At 37.1% G+C, this 15,821-nt stretch overlaps 1 protein-coding gene across 1 annotated transcript in view; it reads left to right on the top strand.

The window, feature by feature from the left end:
* The window catches only part of Ptn (pleiotrophin), a 98,383-nt gene extending 83,646 nt beyond the window's left edge, over nucleotides 1-14,737 (top strand). Inside the window, exon 5 of the mRNA XM_004851237.4 lies at nucleotides 13,974-14,737. Within this exon, the coding sequence (XP_004851294.1) occupies nucleotides 13,974-14,026 (53 nt within the window). The 3' untranslated portion in view covers nucleotides 14,027-14,737. The remainder of the gene's footprint in view (nucleotides 1-13,973) is intronic.
* Nucleotides 14,738-15,821: the final 1,084 nt, after the last annotated feature.

The raw sequence follows: 15,821 nt of genomic DNA, 5'->3' as shown, positions 1-15,821 counted from the left end.
CCCTGCCCAACTATTTCTAAAAGTTTTGCCATCTCACTGTTGTGTTTTGGACATCTGCCTAGAAGATGTCTTTTGGCCCTTATAGTTTATTTCCTGTCCTATGATATTATGTTTAAAAGGAGAGCATCGAATCCAGTTCCTTTCTTACCTGAATATGTTTTTTCTTTTGTAAATTAGAATTGACAATGAATCCCTCCTTGTATGGTTGTTAAGATGAACTATAGGACTGTAGGTTAAAATGCTTAGTAAATGTGCAGTGTTTCTGAGATTCCTTCCTTTTTGCCAAGTGAATTTCTTGAGGTAGGTGTTTCAGTCCCTTTCAGGCAAAAGAATTTATGATGCTCACAACAATATTAACCATAGTCAATACTTTTTGAGACTCTAATGTGTGAATATTTTAGAACATTGCTTATACATGGTATCACCAAATATTCACAAAATTCTAAAATAGTTACTGTTGTCATCTGTACTTTTTCTATGAGGAAACGGAAGCTTTGGAGAAACTACCTGCCTAGGGCAAGGTTGTGCAGCTAATGATGAGAGAGCACAGGGTTTCAACACAGGCAAGCTGACTCTGAATCTCCTGCATTATATACCACTCCTTTCCCTGATTCTATCCAATATGGATATCAGGTTTCTTATTCAAAAATGGTCATGAGTTTCAGATGCATCTTGAATCTGTAGTGGAACAGCTGCTCATCAGTCATGCTGACTGGACCCACTGTTGGTATATTCTTCTCTACTAAGCTCAACCTTCAGGAGATTCATGAATAGACCATGATGTCTTTGAGATCTATCTTTTTCTACCTGTAGTTCTCACAATCAGGAACTGTTTTCCTTTTATTCTTCATACCTCCTTGCAGAATCTATAAGACCTACTTGTTCAATCATTAAATACTTACCACGTGAGTGCTCTGTTCTAACGTCAGCTTTAATGACCTTCATGGATTTAAAGTGCAGCAGCAGAAGCAGAGGAATGTATCCCAATATTCCACATGAAGTGCACCAAGTGTTAGTGATATTAATCAAACAACTGTCTTTTCCTCTGACTGCTATTTTCCAGGGGTGGTAGGTAGACAATGAAAATCAAAGGAAATTATTAATAATCACAATGATAAGGTTTCTTATTAGAATGAGAAACCTTAAAATCTAAACTGGGCCAAGCCATAGAGTGCTGGGAAGGAGTAGTTTAGAGAGAGTAACCAGAGAAAGTCTTTTTTTTGAGAAAGTAACTTTTGAACTTCTCAAAGGTAGAGAAAGGATGGCCATGCTAATGTGGATGAAACAATGGAAAGTTCAAAGTCCCTAAAGCCAAAAAAAGCTTTTTGATCAAGGACTAAAAAAGAGATCAGAATTAAAACTTGCCGGACTTCTCTTTCCAAACATAAAGTCACTACCTTCTCTGAGAGAGATCACTCCTTGGATAAGGCCTTCTCTATACTGTATTATGGCATATTTGCCTCACGTAACTTGGAGATTCTGTGAAATTACTATGCCTCAGGCTGTAGTCCATGAGAGGAACTCAATGAAGGGTACTGACTTGAATGAATGAATGAATGAATGAATAACATATCCAGCTAAATTGTCCTGATCTGGCTCTTAAGAGCACATTATTCATTCACAGGCTTCAAATATGTGTTGATAATTCAGTGTTAAAGTTCAGGAGTTCATCAGGAAAAGAATCATGTATTAGTCACTTTCCTGTTGCTGGGACAAAATATCCATCACCCATGATTTGAAGGATTTTTGGCTCATAGTTTTGGAGAGAATAGTCCATGGTTAGCTGGCTCCAAGGTAGAGAGTATGGCAGAGGGGCATGGCAGAGGAAAGCTCTTCAACCCTTGACAGTAAGGAAGTGGAGAGAGAAGGGTATAGCGAGGAACAAGGAAGCACCCTTTCAAGTCATGCTCCCCGTTACCAAGCCCCACTTCCTAACACTTCATTGATCTCTGAACTTTTCAATGGATTAATCCATTGATGAGCATAGTGCCCCATAGCCCAATCACTTTCCAAAAGCCCACCTCTGAACACATGAGACCTTCAAGGAGTATTTTAGATCTAAACTATAATAAATTATCTGGGTGTTTCCTTTCCATCCTTAGTAAAAAATTTTTGGTCCTAATTTTCAGGGTAGATATGAGAATTAAGAACTCTAAATATTTGTAGGGTTCACTTCACACTGTCTGCTTTCATCTCCCTGGGAAAATTCCATGCTTGGAGGCTCATTATCTGTGCACACAGAAAACAGCTATATAATAATTAGTAATAAGGAAGGCAGTGTAATAGAACAATGTTCACACTAATTACTTGTGAAGTTGTTGAAGCTGATTTTTCTTCCCCACAGCTTTTGCATATCTTCCTTCTAACTTCTGAATTGAGAATTTCTCCTGTTGTTGTAGATAGTGTCTATTTTCATTTATTGAACATCAAAAAAAATTAGCTCTTAGTTACTAAATATTTACAATGAGACAGGCATCTAAGTTCAGCACTTAGAAGGCATCATCTCTCTTAATCATTCATTAGGGTAGCTCAGAGGAATCTTACTCATATTTTAGAATATAGGACACTAAGATCGCAACCTGTACAAGTTCACTCAGACCTGAAGTCAGGACTGATGGTTTTCAGGGGTTTTTTTCCCCTCTTATATCAATGCTTCCAAAGCTGAATGCTTCCTGAGAGTCTCTTTGGATATTTAAAAAAATAATAATAATTGAGTTTTGTTTCAATTATAATCCTTAAACTTTCATATGCTGGGGTCATGTACTATTAAATCCTATAGGATAATTCCTGGCTCACCTTTACAGTTGTATAACAATTGCTTTGAAGTCATATGACAACTTTTGATGCTTTATTTCTCAAGCTGAGTTCCTACAAGCGGTCTACATTTCTTCAAAGTAGGAAACATTGGTGTGAGCACACGGTTTCACCCCGGGTCCTCCCAAGTTGGACACTGGGCTGGAATTGTGATTGTCTCCTCTCCTCTGTGAGGTTCACCCTGACTCAGGTGCTTCACTAGGACCTGAGGCACCACTGTCCTGGTAACTAGTGCTGCCGAGGGGGACGGTGCACCTCCTCCCTTAGCTCTGCATGGGAGCACAGCCGCCAGCAGCCCACAGGGAAATCAAAGCTGGCTTCTGGCTGGTGCTCAGCTCACAGAGGCAGTGAAAAAAACTAAAGACTTTTTCTAGAAGAGTAAACAATATTGGTAGAAGAGCTCATCGAATATACAAAGGATGAGAAGCAGGTAAAGATTTTCCTGGGGCCCATTGTTCAGACACGTAGGAGATGAGACCCAGAGATATTTATAGACTGTTAACCCATCCACACCACTCTTTCCAGCAAGGCTTTCAGGAATCATTTTCATTCTACAGAAAATAGAAAAACATTGTTTTCAGAACTTCACCCAGACACACAAGGATAATAAATTCATAATTTCAACCTCTGTGGAAAGACTGTGAGGAAGCTCGGGGAAAGCCCTTCCTGGGTAGCTTGTGCTGCTGCTGTGGACAGCACTGGGCATCTCTCCTGCTTGGAACAGGTGTGGAGGACAGGTGTGTCAATGGCTGAAAGGATTAATGTGGCATGCATTTAGGATGCCATTCATGAGCACAAAGTCTTTATTATATAGTGCCACTCTCACATTTAAAAGATTAGAAATTTTAAATTGTGCAAATTTTGGAGCACAAATAAGAAATGATGAATAAGTACTTTAGAAATAAATGAGGATTGAAAGATGTACAAAAAGAAGATGGTCTGAAATCTAATGCACTGCTGTATGAGTTTGCTAGGCATCACCGACTGGACGTCTTAAACAACACACATGTATTTCTTCAGCTTTCTAGAGACAGAAGTACAAGATCAAGGGGTCGGCAGGGCTGGTGTGCCAAGGACTCTCCCTTTGGCTTGCAGACGGCCCATCCCATCCTCTCCTTGTGTTTCTCCAAATATGTGTGTCTGGGCTTAGATTTTCTCGTCTGAGGACACCAGCCCTGCTGGACTGTAGCTCATCCTGATGACTTTGTTTTAACTTAATTATCTCTACAAAGTATCTTTCTTGTACATTCACAAAGTGAAGTACAAGAGTTAAGATTTTGGCACAGAATTTGGGGAGGGACTAATTTAGCCATAGCAACTGATTCTATATCTTTAAGTTTTCAAACATTCAATTTGGAAGCAAAAAGGGACAATTTATGACGCTATACTTACTAAAATTTTATACAAGCCTTTCCCAGTAACACTGCTCCTGTTATATTGAAGTGAGCATTAAGCATGATAAATGCAAACAATGATGTGTAAGTGTGAACTACTTGTTATGGATTATAACACATTTCCTAAGACAGGCTACCATATAATTTCTAATATATAAAAGGCAAATTTTCTACCCATGTCCTTATTATTACAGAAGTAATTTCTTAAATATTTAGATGTCATATCAGAGATAATCATTCTTTTGGAGGTGGAAGAAGTCAATGAGTGTTCCCTAGGAGGTCACTGTCAACAAGGGAAAGTCTCTAGAGGGACCCAAAGATTGAGGAAGTGGCACAGGCTTTTGCAGGGTAAGAGAACCCAAGCATTAATTTATCATCTATAGCACGTGCGCGTGTCGGTACTTGTGTACAGGTGTGACTAACATATATGGATGATGTGAATGTGTTGAACTAAAAATGGGAGCTTAACTTGGTAATTTTTTCTTCTTTTCTTTTTGTAGTACTGGGGCTGGATCCCAGGGCCTTCTTACCGAGCTCCATCTCCAGACTTTAATTTCTTTCCTTTTTTTTTAAATTTTGAGACAGGATCTTGCTAAGTAGCTAAGTTCCCCAGGTTGGGTTCAAACTCATGATCCTCCTCCCTCTAACTTGGTGATTTTTCTAACCTTCTACCAACACACCTAAGCATGGCTGGTTTGTCTGCTCCTGAATCTACCGCATGAAAGCAGTGTATCATGAAGAACTAGAAGAGCAAAAAGGTACTTCAAGTGTTCTCCCTAAAGAAAGGAAAATGGAGAGACTTGAGGAGAAAGGGGCCCAAAAGGTGGTAGACAGGAATCGGGTTACCCAAAGTTTACTTGACTTTCCATTAGTTGATTCATTTATTATTATTATTTATTATTTGTTACTATTATTATATATGGGTTATTATGTCCTTACATTAGTTTATTGATGCTGGGTGAGTTGCTTTGGAATGCAACTGACATGTTTGGGGACTTTTAAATTTATGCTATTTGGTTGATGAAATACATCTCTTCATTTCCTCCACTAAAATTTCAGTTATATTTGCATTACTTACCGACACTCACACAGCTGAACTTTCTATTTTGAGAAGATGCTGTTAAAAGCTGAGGCATCTTTCAAAGAGAAACAAGTAGAAGCAAAATAGAGGTTCCTAAAATGGTAAAAATATGTTTAGTTTGTGTCTAGACATAGACGACTCTTTTTAATCGCATACACTTAGCAGAAAACAAACACGTGTAGAAGAGCAGATAGTTGAGAAGATGTGAAAGGTGTTAGGAAATAGTAAATGAGTGACAAGACACATGGCTGTTGAGGGAAAGAACAGGTGTGTGGGAGGACATCAGCCCATGGGTAGCACTGAGGGTCAATCCTACTGTATGTACAGGTCAATCCTGTATGTATGAGGTGTGATAAAAAATACAGTGAATGTTTACTTTAAAAAAATTGTTACAGTAAAAGACACATTGGAATTAATCCCCTTGAGAATACTGCCCTTTACTTCAAACACACTTGGAAAGACTTCTTGCTTGTCACCACTTTCTGAAGCAGTTCTAGAAGTCCTCTTTCATGAGTGTCCTTAGTTGTGCTGTCATGGATGCCTCGATGTCCTGAATCAGTTCAAAACATTTACCTTTCACAGTCATTTTTACTTTGGAGCAAAGCCAGAAGTCTCAAAATGCTAGAGTACACACAGCTGGCGAAGGACACACTAAAGGTTTTATAAGCCTGCCTTTGAAATGAATGGCACTGAGCAGGAGCATTCCCTGTATTTTTGATCATGTCTCCTGAAGACACTCAGGAAAGAGGACTTCCAGAACTGCTTCAGAAGTGCAAGAAGGATGGGAAGTGAGGGGGTGTGTTTTGAGGGGGATTGATACCAATGTATCTTTTACTGTAGACATTTTTATTTGAACATTCATTGTATATTTGATCATGTATCATGTGTATGTATTTATATATGTATACATGCTGCATGTATTCTATTTATACTCCTAGAAGTCAATGGATAGAAGGGATACAGAGGAAATGGAGCTAGTACTGCAACATAAGAAATCAAAGAAGAAGCAAAATGATCACACAGGCATTGGACACAACCATATCTTTGAAGAACATATTTAAGAACATATTTAAGAAATTTAAAAAATACTATTCTTTTGATTTTCAAGTAGATAGAATTTTATTTTATTTTATTTTTGGTACCAGGGATCAAACTTGGGACCTTGTGCTTCCAAGGCAGGCTATGGAACCACTGAGTTAATCCTTGGCTCCAAGTAGATAGAACTTTTTTCCTATGTTGTGACATTTGCTATATGCTACTTCAGTTTAAGTGGAAATATTGGAAATATAATGCATGTCAAGACTAGCCAATTAGTACTTGAATTCTAGGTGCATCTCAGAGTGGATACATTTATGACTCAACGGGACTTACCGTTCTGAGACAAAGGTGCTGTGGTATGAGAGTTTAAGTATTTTTGGGTGACTATGCAGCTAATTAACATGAAAAGGATCTTGATGCTATCCAGGCAATGGAATGTGTTTACATTGTGATTTTTGTGTTTGGTAATGACTTGATCCTTTTCCTTCAGTCTTATGCCCTATTCAACCATCCCCAGAATGAACTTGTGTGGTGTCTATGGCAGACCTCCAATGTCCTCATCCATGGGTCCCTTGACCTCTGAAAATCAGGGTTGCATTTCTGAGTGTTTTTAGCTTCCTCAAAATATAAATTTTTACCCCCTAGATTGAGCAAATCTCTTATTTCTATTCTAATCAGTATTTCCTCCCACTGCTTTAATGACCCACAGCTATTAAACTTAAATCAGCAGCAAACAGTGTCTGACTCAGTAAACATCTGAGCTCTCAATCATTTTATCTTCTAGTTTCTCTTTTTATTTTCTGTGTATACAGCAGGCCCTCTGGAAAAAAAAAATCAAAGGAAGACCTTTTGCTAAGAAAACAAGATAAGCTTGTTCCAGAATTCTCAGCCCTTCCACTTCTTGGAAAAGCATCACCCTTCAAAACACATTTAAATTGATGTCATTCTCTCTAGGCCCACCCACATTCAACCTGATTTCTTCCAGAGTTCCCTAGTTCTAGATTTTAATTTGTGCCAGTTGCATAATAACCCTGTTGTTAAAGGATGGAGGATAGTTGGAAAAGAGATGATGCCTATTGTTTGATTAATTGCCTTTCTAGAGCAAGTTTGCTGTTACAGGCTGTCATATAAATTGCTAATAAGAATTCACATTAGTATTTCCTTCAAAAAATAAACTTGCTAATATAAATGTAGAGAGTTATAAACACCGTAGTCTTCGACTTAGTAAATCTTCTTGTAGTCATCTATATACTAAAAAAAATATACAATAATTTGACAGCCAAAACAGCACTGCACCATTATTTATAACAACATATGAGAGCAGTTCAAATGACCTACCAAAGAAGAAAGGTTACCAAGAATATACAGCATAGATGACATAAAGGAGTCCTTCTTAGTTATGTTTTAGAATATAGGCAATAGCATGGAAAATCAATGCAGTTGAATTTTTAAAATAAAATACATCAACTGTCAATATATTCCTAATTAAAGTCATAGAAAGAAAATATAAGTAGAACACACTTGGTAAACATGTTCTTATATTATGAAATTATAGGTGATTTATTTTAATATATGTATATATTTTCTGTATGACTTTTACATTTCAAACAGAAAAGTAATTCATATTTTTAAAAAGAAGAAAACTCAGTGAGGAGAAATTATTTTTTCTTTAGGCTATCAATTATTCTTTTAGGCTATCATTTTTCTTCCTGTGGATATTCTATCTTTTATATCACATGCATCTGGATTATAATAATAAATCTGCAGCAAGAAAACTGGGCCTCAAGCCATAAAAATAGCAGCTACTTATCCATGATCTTTAAGATAAATATATGCTTTTAAATACTTTATGGTTTCAAAAGACTCACATAGAGCAATCTTGAACACATTACTTGCAATATCAGCTCTATGAAAGCACAATTTTGTTTTGTTCATCATTATATGCCAGTATTTAGAATTTTACCTGATGCATAATGGAGATTGAGTCATAGTTTCTTAATCAATACCTGAATTTGGGGGAGGCATCAATGGTAAATGGGATTTGAAAGGTTACCATCTCGCATGGTCCTCCCTGTGGCACTATGAGAAGTTATTGGTTTTATTACCACAAGTTTATAGGAACCAGATACAGAATGATTGGTTTCCTCCAAATCACAGAGCTAATAAGTGGTAGATGTCCATTAGGATCAATTCTCTAAGATAGAAATTGTTCCTCCTGATGATCCTAACAAAGCTTCACTCTTTCCTCATTGTCTCACTGAACCATAGACTTCATGCCACTTACTACTTCACTGTTCATCAAGATTTTGTTTTCTCTTTAGAATAAATAGGGAGACTCAGAATTTATTGTAGCGTGGCTTACATTCTTACTCATTCCTTGCGGTGCCTTTCTTCTTTTCATTCAGAAGTTGCTATGCACTGATAGAATCTGTTTGAATTTAAATTTTGAGTTTTCTGGAGAATATGGTAACGGTGACACTTGAGATCTTGTAATGAAAGACAATGGCTTCTTTTTAAATAAATTTTTATTTTGATTAGTACATGTTTGTAGGACGTAATGATTACATTTTTCATGGGGACTTGGTACCTGAAATAACCCATCTCAATTCTTTTGTTTAATCTTCTTCCCCTCCCTTGTTTCCTTTGTCCCCCTCTTAGTCCTCTCCATTTTTGCAGAGGCTCTGTCTCCCTGTTTCCTGCTATCTATCTTTTCTTGGTGGGAATGTAAACTGACACAATCCCTACTGAAATCAGTATAGAGATTCCTCAGGAAACTAAAAGTAGAAATTCCATTTTACCCAGAAATTCCCTTTCTAGGTATCTTCCCAAAAGAGCTAAAGACATCATATAACAGTGACCTATGCATATCCACGTTTATAGCAGCATGATTCATAGAAGCTAAGTCTTGGAAGTGGCCTGTATGTCCAAGGTGATGAATAGATGATGATCAGGAGATGAATGGATAAAAAAATAAATCTGTCCTTTATATACAATGGAGTACTACTCTGCCATGAAGAATAATAAACTTGAGTCACTTGTAGAAAAATGTATGCACCCTGAGACCATAATGTTAAGTGAATGAAATCAGACACATACCAGCGTAAACATTACAAGGTTTCTCTCATTTGGAAAAATGCTAATATTTAAATAAAAATAATGAATTCTTACTAGAGTAATTTTTTTTGGAAAGTCTTAGGGCTTTCTGAATACTTTGAAATGTATCTTTAAAGAAAACTATTTTTTTTCAAATAATGCCAAGTTTTCAGTACCTACCATTCTCTCTCATGTATATATCGGAATTATTATGAGTACTGTCAGCTCAAGTCTGGACAAAGAAAGGTTGAAATTTTGAATTCCAGGGAACTGAAACATGCCACAGAGACTGTGCTGCACAGTGACAATGTCCTCATCAGGACTATGCCAGGAGAAGAAGTCACTTTATGGGCAGGAACTCTTTACTCTCACATTTGACAAGGGCTCGCTTCCTGCCTGCATTCATTTCTGCTTCACGGCCTCAGTCCAGGAGAAGAGTGACACGATGCCTGGGGAGTTGCTTTCTGTGTGGCCTGTCACTTGACTTGGCTCTGTTCAGTGGGAATGAAAGTTCTTACAGTTTCACATCAGAGCTGGGATCCTTGTGGCTCTTCATACCTGGAAGAATAGCCACTTCTTGACTGCATTATATAAAGCACTTGACTTTGCCCTGCTCTAGGACAATTCATGACTCTCATGCTCATAGCAGAGTTTCTCTGGCAGTCACCTTAAAAAGCCCCAAAATGGAACATTAGTTTTACCCACAGAACTAGTTCAGGCATCTGTTTTAAAAACAAGAAAATGTGTTAAGAAATACAAATACATTGCCTGTGTGTATGTTTGTGATTTTCTTCTTCATAAAATACTCATCTTTAAAGATATTCTAAGATTCTGAATGAATTGACACTGCTTGCTTTCTATGAAAAATACTATTTTTCTATATAGTGATGAGTGGGTACTCAATTTCTCACTCAAATATTCATTTGTCTTGTCTGCATCAATGCATATTTCATGAATACTTGTCATGGGCCAGGCACAGAAGATACAGATGCAAAATAGAGAAAAGGGTCTCTACCTTCACAGAAAGAGGAAAAAGCATATTTATTTGAAACTCAATTAATACTTCAGTTCCAATTTTGCAAAAAGCAATGAAAGTCACAATAAACATGTCTGTGAGGGAATCTGCTTAGTCTGGGAGTCTTTGGGAAGTTTTCTCAGAGGAAGTAAAATTGAGCTAAGATCCTAAGGATAAACAGGGATTGGCTAAACAGAATAGAGACGATAGGAAAAAAAACACTCAGGCATAGGTGCAGGCTGATATAGAAAGAGGAACACACACGAAAAATAAAGGAATTCAAAGAAACTCCGCAAAGAAAATGCATGAGATAGGTTTGTGTGGTTAAACATTTTTTTTATTTCATTGAAGTATTATTAATCAGTATCCATGCACAAGACCCTGTGCACAGCCTGGAGGTACAGTAGCAATAGTCTGTCCCCTTGTATCTTATACTTCACTGTCAATTGCAATACCAATGATAAGCACTATACTAAGGGAACTGAAGAGAAAAGGTTCTAACTCAAACCATGAGGCCAATAAACTAGATATGCCAAAGTTGGCACCTGAAGGATGGGGTGAACCAGCAAGACAAATTAAGGGTGGAAGCGTAGGGTTGCTGTGAAGAGTGGTCTTGAAGGTCAAAGGCCAGAGAGGGGGAAAAAGGCAGACTTGGGAAATTGAAATCAGCCCCAGTTTGGAGACTGAAGCAAATTGACCTTCTTCCATTGTGTCTGCTTCTTCATTTGTTATTAAAGAGTTGGACCAAGTTTTTCTAGAACATAGATTTCACAATACTATTTTACTCACTGGTTTTTTTTTGGGGGGGAGCACATCCGTGATCAAACTCAGGACCTCGCTCTTGCCAGGCAGGTGCTGTGCCACTGAGCTACATCCCCGGCCCCACACAATACTATTTTAAATTCCAAACATATACGAGATGAAAATTGAGAGGTTGTTAATAAATTTTCAGGCAACAGGGATGAACAATGACAAAGCTCTTTTAGTCTGCCAGTTAAGGGTAAATAAGAGTCAGAAAACTGTGCTTTTGATTGTAAGCAACATTTTTTTTATTTGCAAAAAGTCAAACACTTCCTTATGTGAGGAGTCAAACTGACTCACTGTAAATGCAAATTCTTCTTACTTTTCTTTGACTTTTTCTGAAGGCTTTTTCACCTTTGAATCTGGATTGAACACAGGGTGGTTAGTGTCTACAGTGTGTTTGTATGATGCTGTGATGATTTGCCAGTTGTGTCAAAAGAATAAGTTAATTGTCCTTGTGCAGATTAAAGGGGCAAGTGTTTGATCTGCTGGCATTTGACACGTTACTTAATGAAAAAGAAACATTAGGCCTAGACAACAGGCAAAAGGGCTGCCCATGCCTTTAACTGCAATGGGTTTGGGGAGAGATCCCCATGCTCAAGTGCCCATAAAGATGACAGCCTACATGAGCTCAATCAAATAGTGCATAATACTAAAAATAACTTCATGTTTGATGAAATAAATCTATATAAAACACCTAATTACAGTGGCCTCCTTTCAGTCTTATGTATGAAATAGATTTTAGCCAAAATATGAAAATATTGCCACAAACTATTCTCTACTTGAGAGATAAAGGACTGAAAATTACTGAGACGTCCCTAGTAGGTGACATGAAGAAATTGAGACAAGAGAACCCAGAGTTAGATCACACTTGACATCCAGATTGTTCCCTAAGGGTATCCTCCTGATAAACAGCTACTGCCTAAAATGTCAACCAAAGTCTAAGAATCATGAAATGTTTAAACACTGACTGTTTGCTCAGATATTAAATAGAACACCTTCTTTAACCTTACAGCCATCTTTGAACTAAGAACATGTCATCACACTCTTCCTATGTTAATGAGACATTCATAAAAATAAGAAAATATAGAAGGAATGAAAGATCAAGCCTCTTAAATTTAGAAATGGGGTAAGCTGAGGATAGCCATGAACAGAATGGCTATATATAAAGACAACGATTAATCAGGATTTTGGAAACTGCTGGCCAAACTGCATATGGTGTACCAGAGAAACCTGAATGCCAGAGGTTTGGGAAAATTATAATGAACACCAATACCTCTTAACCAGTGTGCAGTAGACTTTGGAACCTACTGCTGAGGAGAGTACATAAGAATTAAAGGGTCTCTAGCTCTATTTAAGTGTTATTTGAAAAATGTACAATATTTCTGATTGAAATCATGTCATGTCTTCTCTCACCATAAGCCAGGGCATCTTCTTGGACTTAAGTTTTATGATCTCCTGAACAATGCCCTAATTTCTGTTGGGCATTGTTTTTGTCCCAATATTTCTCTGATGTTCATCATATTTCATAGAATGCTCAGTCAATTCACATTGGTCATGATGAAGTATTTTAGTTATACACAGAAATAGTTTCAATTTATTATCAAGTAAGGATAAATCCATACTTTTATTGAGCAAATGCTATTTTGCCATATTCTGCTCTCTGTGGGCTTTACACAACTATATAAATTTGGATAGTAATTCTGTTTGCCATCAGATGTTTTGGTACCATTGTTATGCCCATTCAAAAATGATTAATCTGAAACACAGATGTATGAATTAGCTTTCCCAAAGTGTCACAGTAACTTAGTGATGCAGTCTGCATTTAAACCCCAGCAGCCTGTCTCCAGAGTCTGGGCCTGTCCAGCACAATTCTGCCATTGCTGTGGACCAAATGGAGGAGGCAGCACAGAAACAATTAGGAGTATCTTTTCACTTGCCAGCCCTGCAATCCTCACTATTTTTGTCTTTGGAGCTAAAACAGATGTATCCTGTTCTCTCTTACATTTTTCTATTAGAGAAAAAGGAAAGGCAAGATGATTGAGTGGAAAAGGATGGAGAGTTTTAATTTAAATCCTTGGGATTTTACTTGTTTAGTTTAACACAGGTCGGCACCTTCTGTTTGCTTCCTGCAAGATCAGGAGGCCTCTAGGCAAGGCTCTAGACAGGCTATGTAGGGTTCACAGCTGCTTCTTGCTCTCTGTAAATCACTAACTGAATATATAAACAGATGGGGCATCCAAAGGGGGAACACTCTGGAATTGTTTGCTCAGAAAGAAAGTGCTAATGCTTCTAAACAGTTAAGTGAGAAGTGAGGGGCTAAGAAGAGCTCTTTAAGCTCTTCACTGAGCAGCAACCTGTTTAATTCTCTAAGAGATGACTGCCTGCTGTGTTTGTTTTCTAAGCAGACATTCAAACAATATTTTGAATGCCAAATAGAGCGACCAACAAGGTAACAGGCATTTGTAGGTATTCACACAGAGGTAGGCGTGTTACACCTGCCTAATTTTAGAGGTACTTCCTTGGCAACAGCACACACACACACACACACACACACACACACACACACACACACACCCCCCTCTCAATTCACCAAGAGAACTACCAAGAGCAAACAGCTTTTCTATCGATCTTATCTTGTAGTTATGTGCCGATTACAAATAAAATGACTTTCTCTCCCAATAGATCAATATCTGGGTGCTTATTTTTCTCTTCTCTCCATTTTTAATTGCAACAGAATCGAAGAAGAAGAAAAAGGAAGGCAAAAAGCAGGAGAAGATGCTGGATTAAAAGCTGCCACCTTCTGAGGAATACGAGCAGGACATCAGCAAACAGGATCAGTTAACTATTGCATTTATACCTACAGTAGGCTTTTATTCAAAATTATGTATAGCTTAAGTACACAATAGGCAAAAACAAAGAGGCAAGAAATTTTTGTAGTAGCGTTTTAAAAAATGTATACCATAGTACCACTAGGGGCTTATAATAAAGAATTGTCATCCTATTTAGAAAGTTGAAGTTGACTTGTACTACATGATAAATGATAGACAATTGAGGTAAGTTTTTTTTGAAGTTATACAATATTTCACATTTAAATTTTTTACATTGTTTTCTTTTGGCAGCAATTTAAATGTTGTGACCATGTAAACTACTTCTCTTATCATGTTTTTTCATCACCTAGATTTTTTTCCAATTGAGAAAAATATATACTAAATAAAGCAGCAATAAAATATAATAACTCTATTTGAGGGAAGTATCTTGTTTTCTGCTGAGAAAATTTTTTTAAAAAATTAGTCATCCAAATAAATGCAGAAAAGAGGCAGAGCAAAGTTGCAGTGCAGAGTTGACTTTCCCTTTGTAAGGAAAATCATTAAAACGTGAAATTCACTTTGGCAAAAACATCTGTTATCTTGATGAAATTATTTTTCCATCAGAGGAAAACAATACTAGGAGAAATAAATCAAGGTGATGCTGAATAAAAGGTGCTTTTGTGTGCAATGATTTGATCTTGTGACTCTCTTCCTTTTGTCTCCTGTGCGTCCCGATTCCTTTAGTCAGGAGTGAGAATTCACCATACAAATGAATTAAATTTCTTTTGGACACACATCTTAGACAAGAGTTTTTGTTTTATTTTGTTTTGATTTGGGTACTTCCTACAAGCTAATTATTCCCTAATTTAAAATAATCCCAAATATGAAATGTTTCAAAATCTGAAAAATTTTAAGCATGAATTTAACAACACAAGTGGAAAAATTCTGCTTCTGATGTCATATGACAAGTTACAGAGAAATTAAAATATTGTATATAATTAATTTAAGGCTATATGTATAAGGTACATGTGAGGCAAACACAATTAGCGTTGAGTTGGGGACTATCCTCCATATATCTCATTAGGTATATGCAAATATTCAAAATTTCTAAAAGTATTCTAAATCTGAAACATTTCTCATCCCAAGCATTTCACATAAGAACTAATCAACCTGAATCAGTTTAGTAGATTTTACTGGTCCTTCTGAATTCAACTGAAGACTTAAAGTAGTCTTGGTTTGATGGAACACAAAAATGCTCTTCTTACACTGAATGAGTTTGGGCTAGCATATTACAAATTAGGATCCAAGTAAGGCAATACAAAGTGGTAGTTTGTACTTAACATCCATAAACCAAGAATTTCTGCTGTACCATTGGTACCAAAGACGATTCCTATAACTGTCTCATTGGCTAGTCTTTCAGTACAGTCTAAGTAAATAAGTCTATCGAGATGGTAATGCTTCTACTATTCAAAGATTTAAACTCTCAGAATGTTGGCTGAGATGAGCTGCAAAGTATTCTCTTGACATACCCACCTCTAAATCTAAGGTTATAAAACTCAGTAAACAAATTCTTATCTACCAAGATAATCACAATCTGTTTTCAGAATTGGTGGTTTCCACACATCCCTGGGCTATTTGTAAAATAATTACATACTGGTCTAAGGATGGAGCCAAAATGTCAAGGCAGCTAAACTCCTTTGGCCATCTGGTCTAAGACCCACTTGGGCTAAAATATTGATGAGGTCCATTTCTCCCTGTAAATCAAAGCCACCTGC

The sequence above is a fragment of the Heterocephalus glaber genome, unplaced genomic scaffold (assembly GCF_053883595.1).
Source record: "Heterocephalus glaber isolate CG9 unplaced genomic scaffold, H.glaber_assembly_v1.0 deba00000621, whole genome shotgun sequence".
NCBI lineage: Eukaryota > Metazoa > Chordata > Mammalia > Rodentia > Bathyergidae > Heterocephalus > Heterocephalus glaber.
The sequence above is the reverse complement of the archived record's forward strand: the minus strand, read 5'-3'. Positions and strand labels throughout refer to the sequence as shown.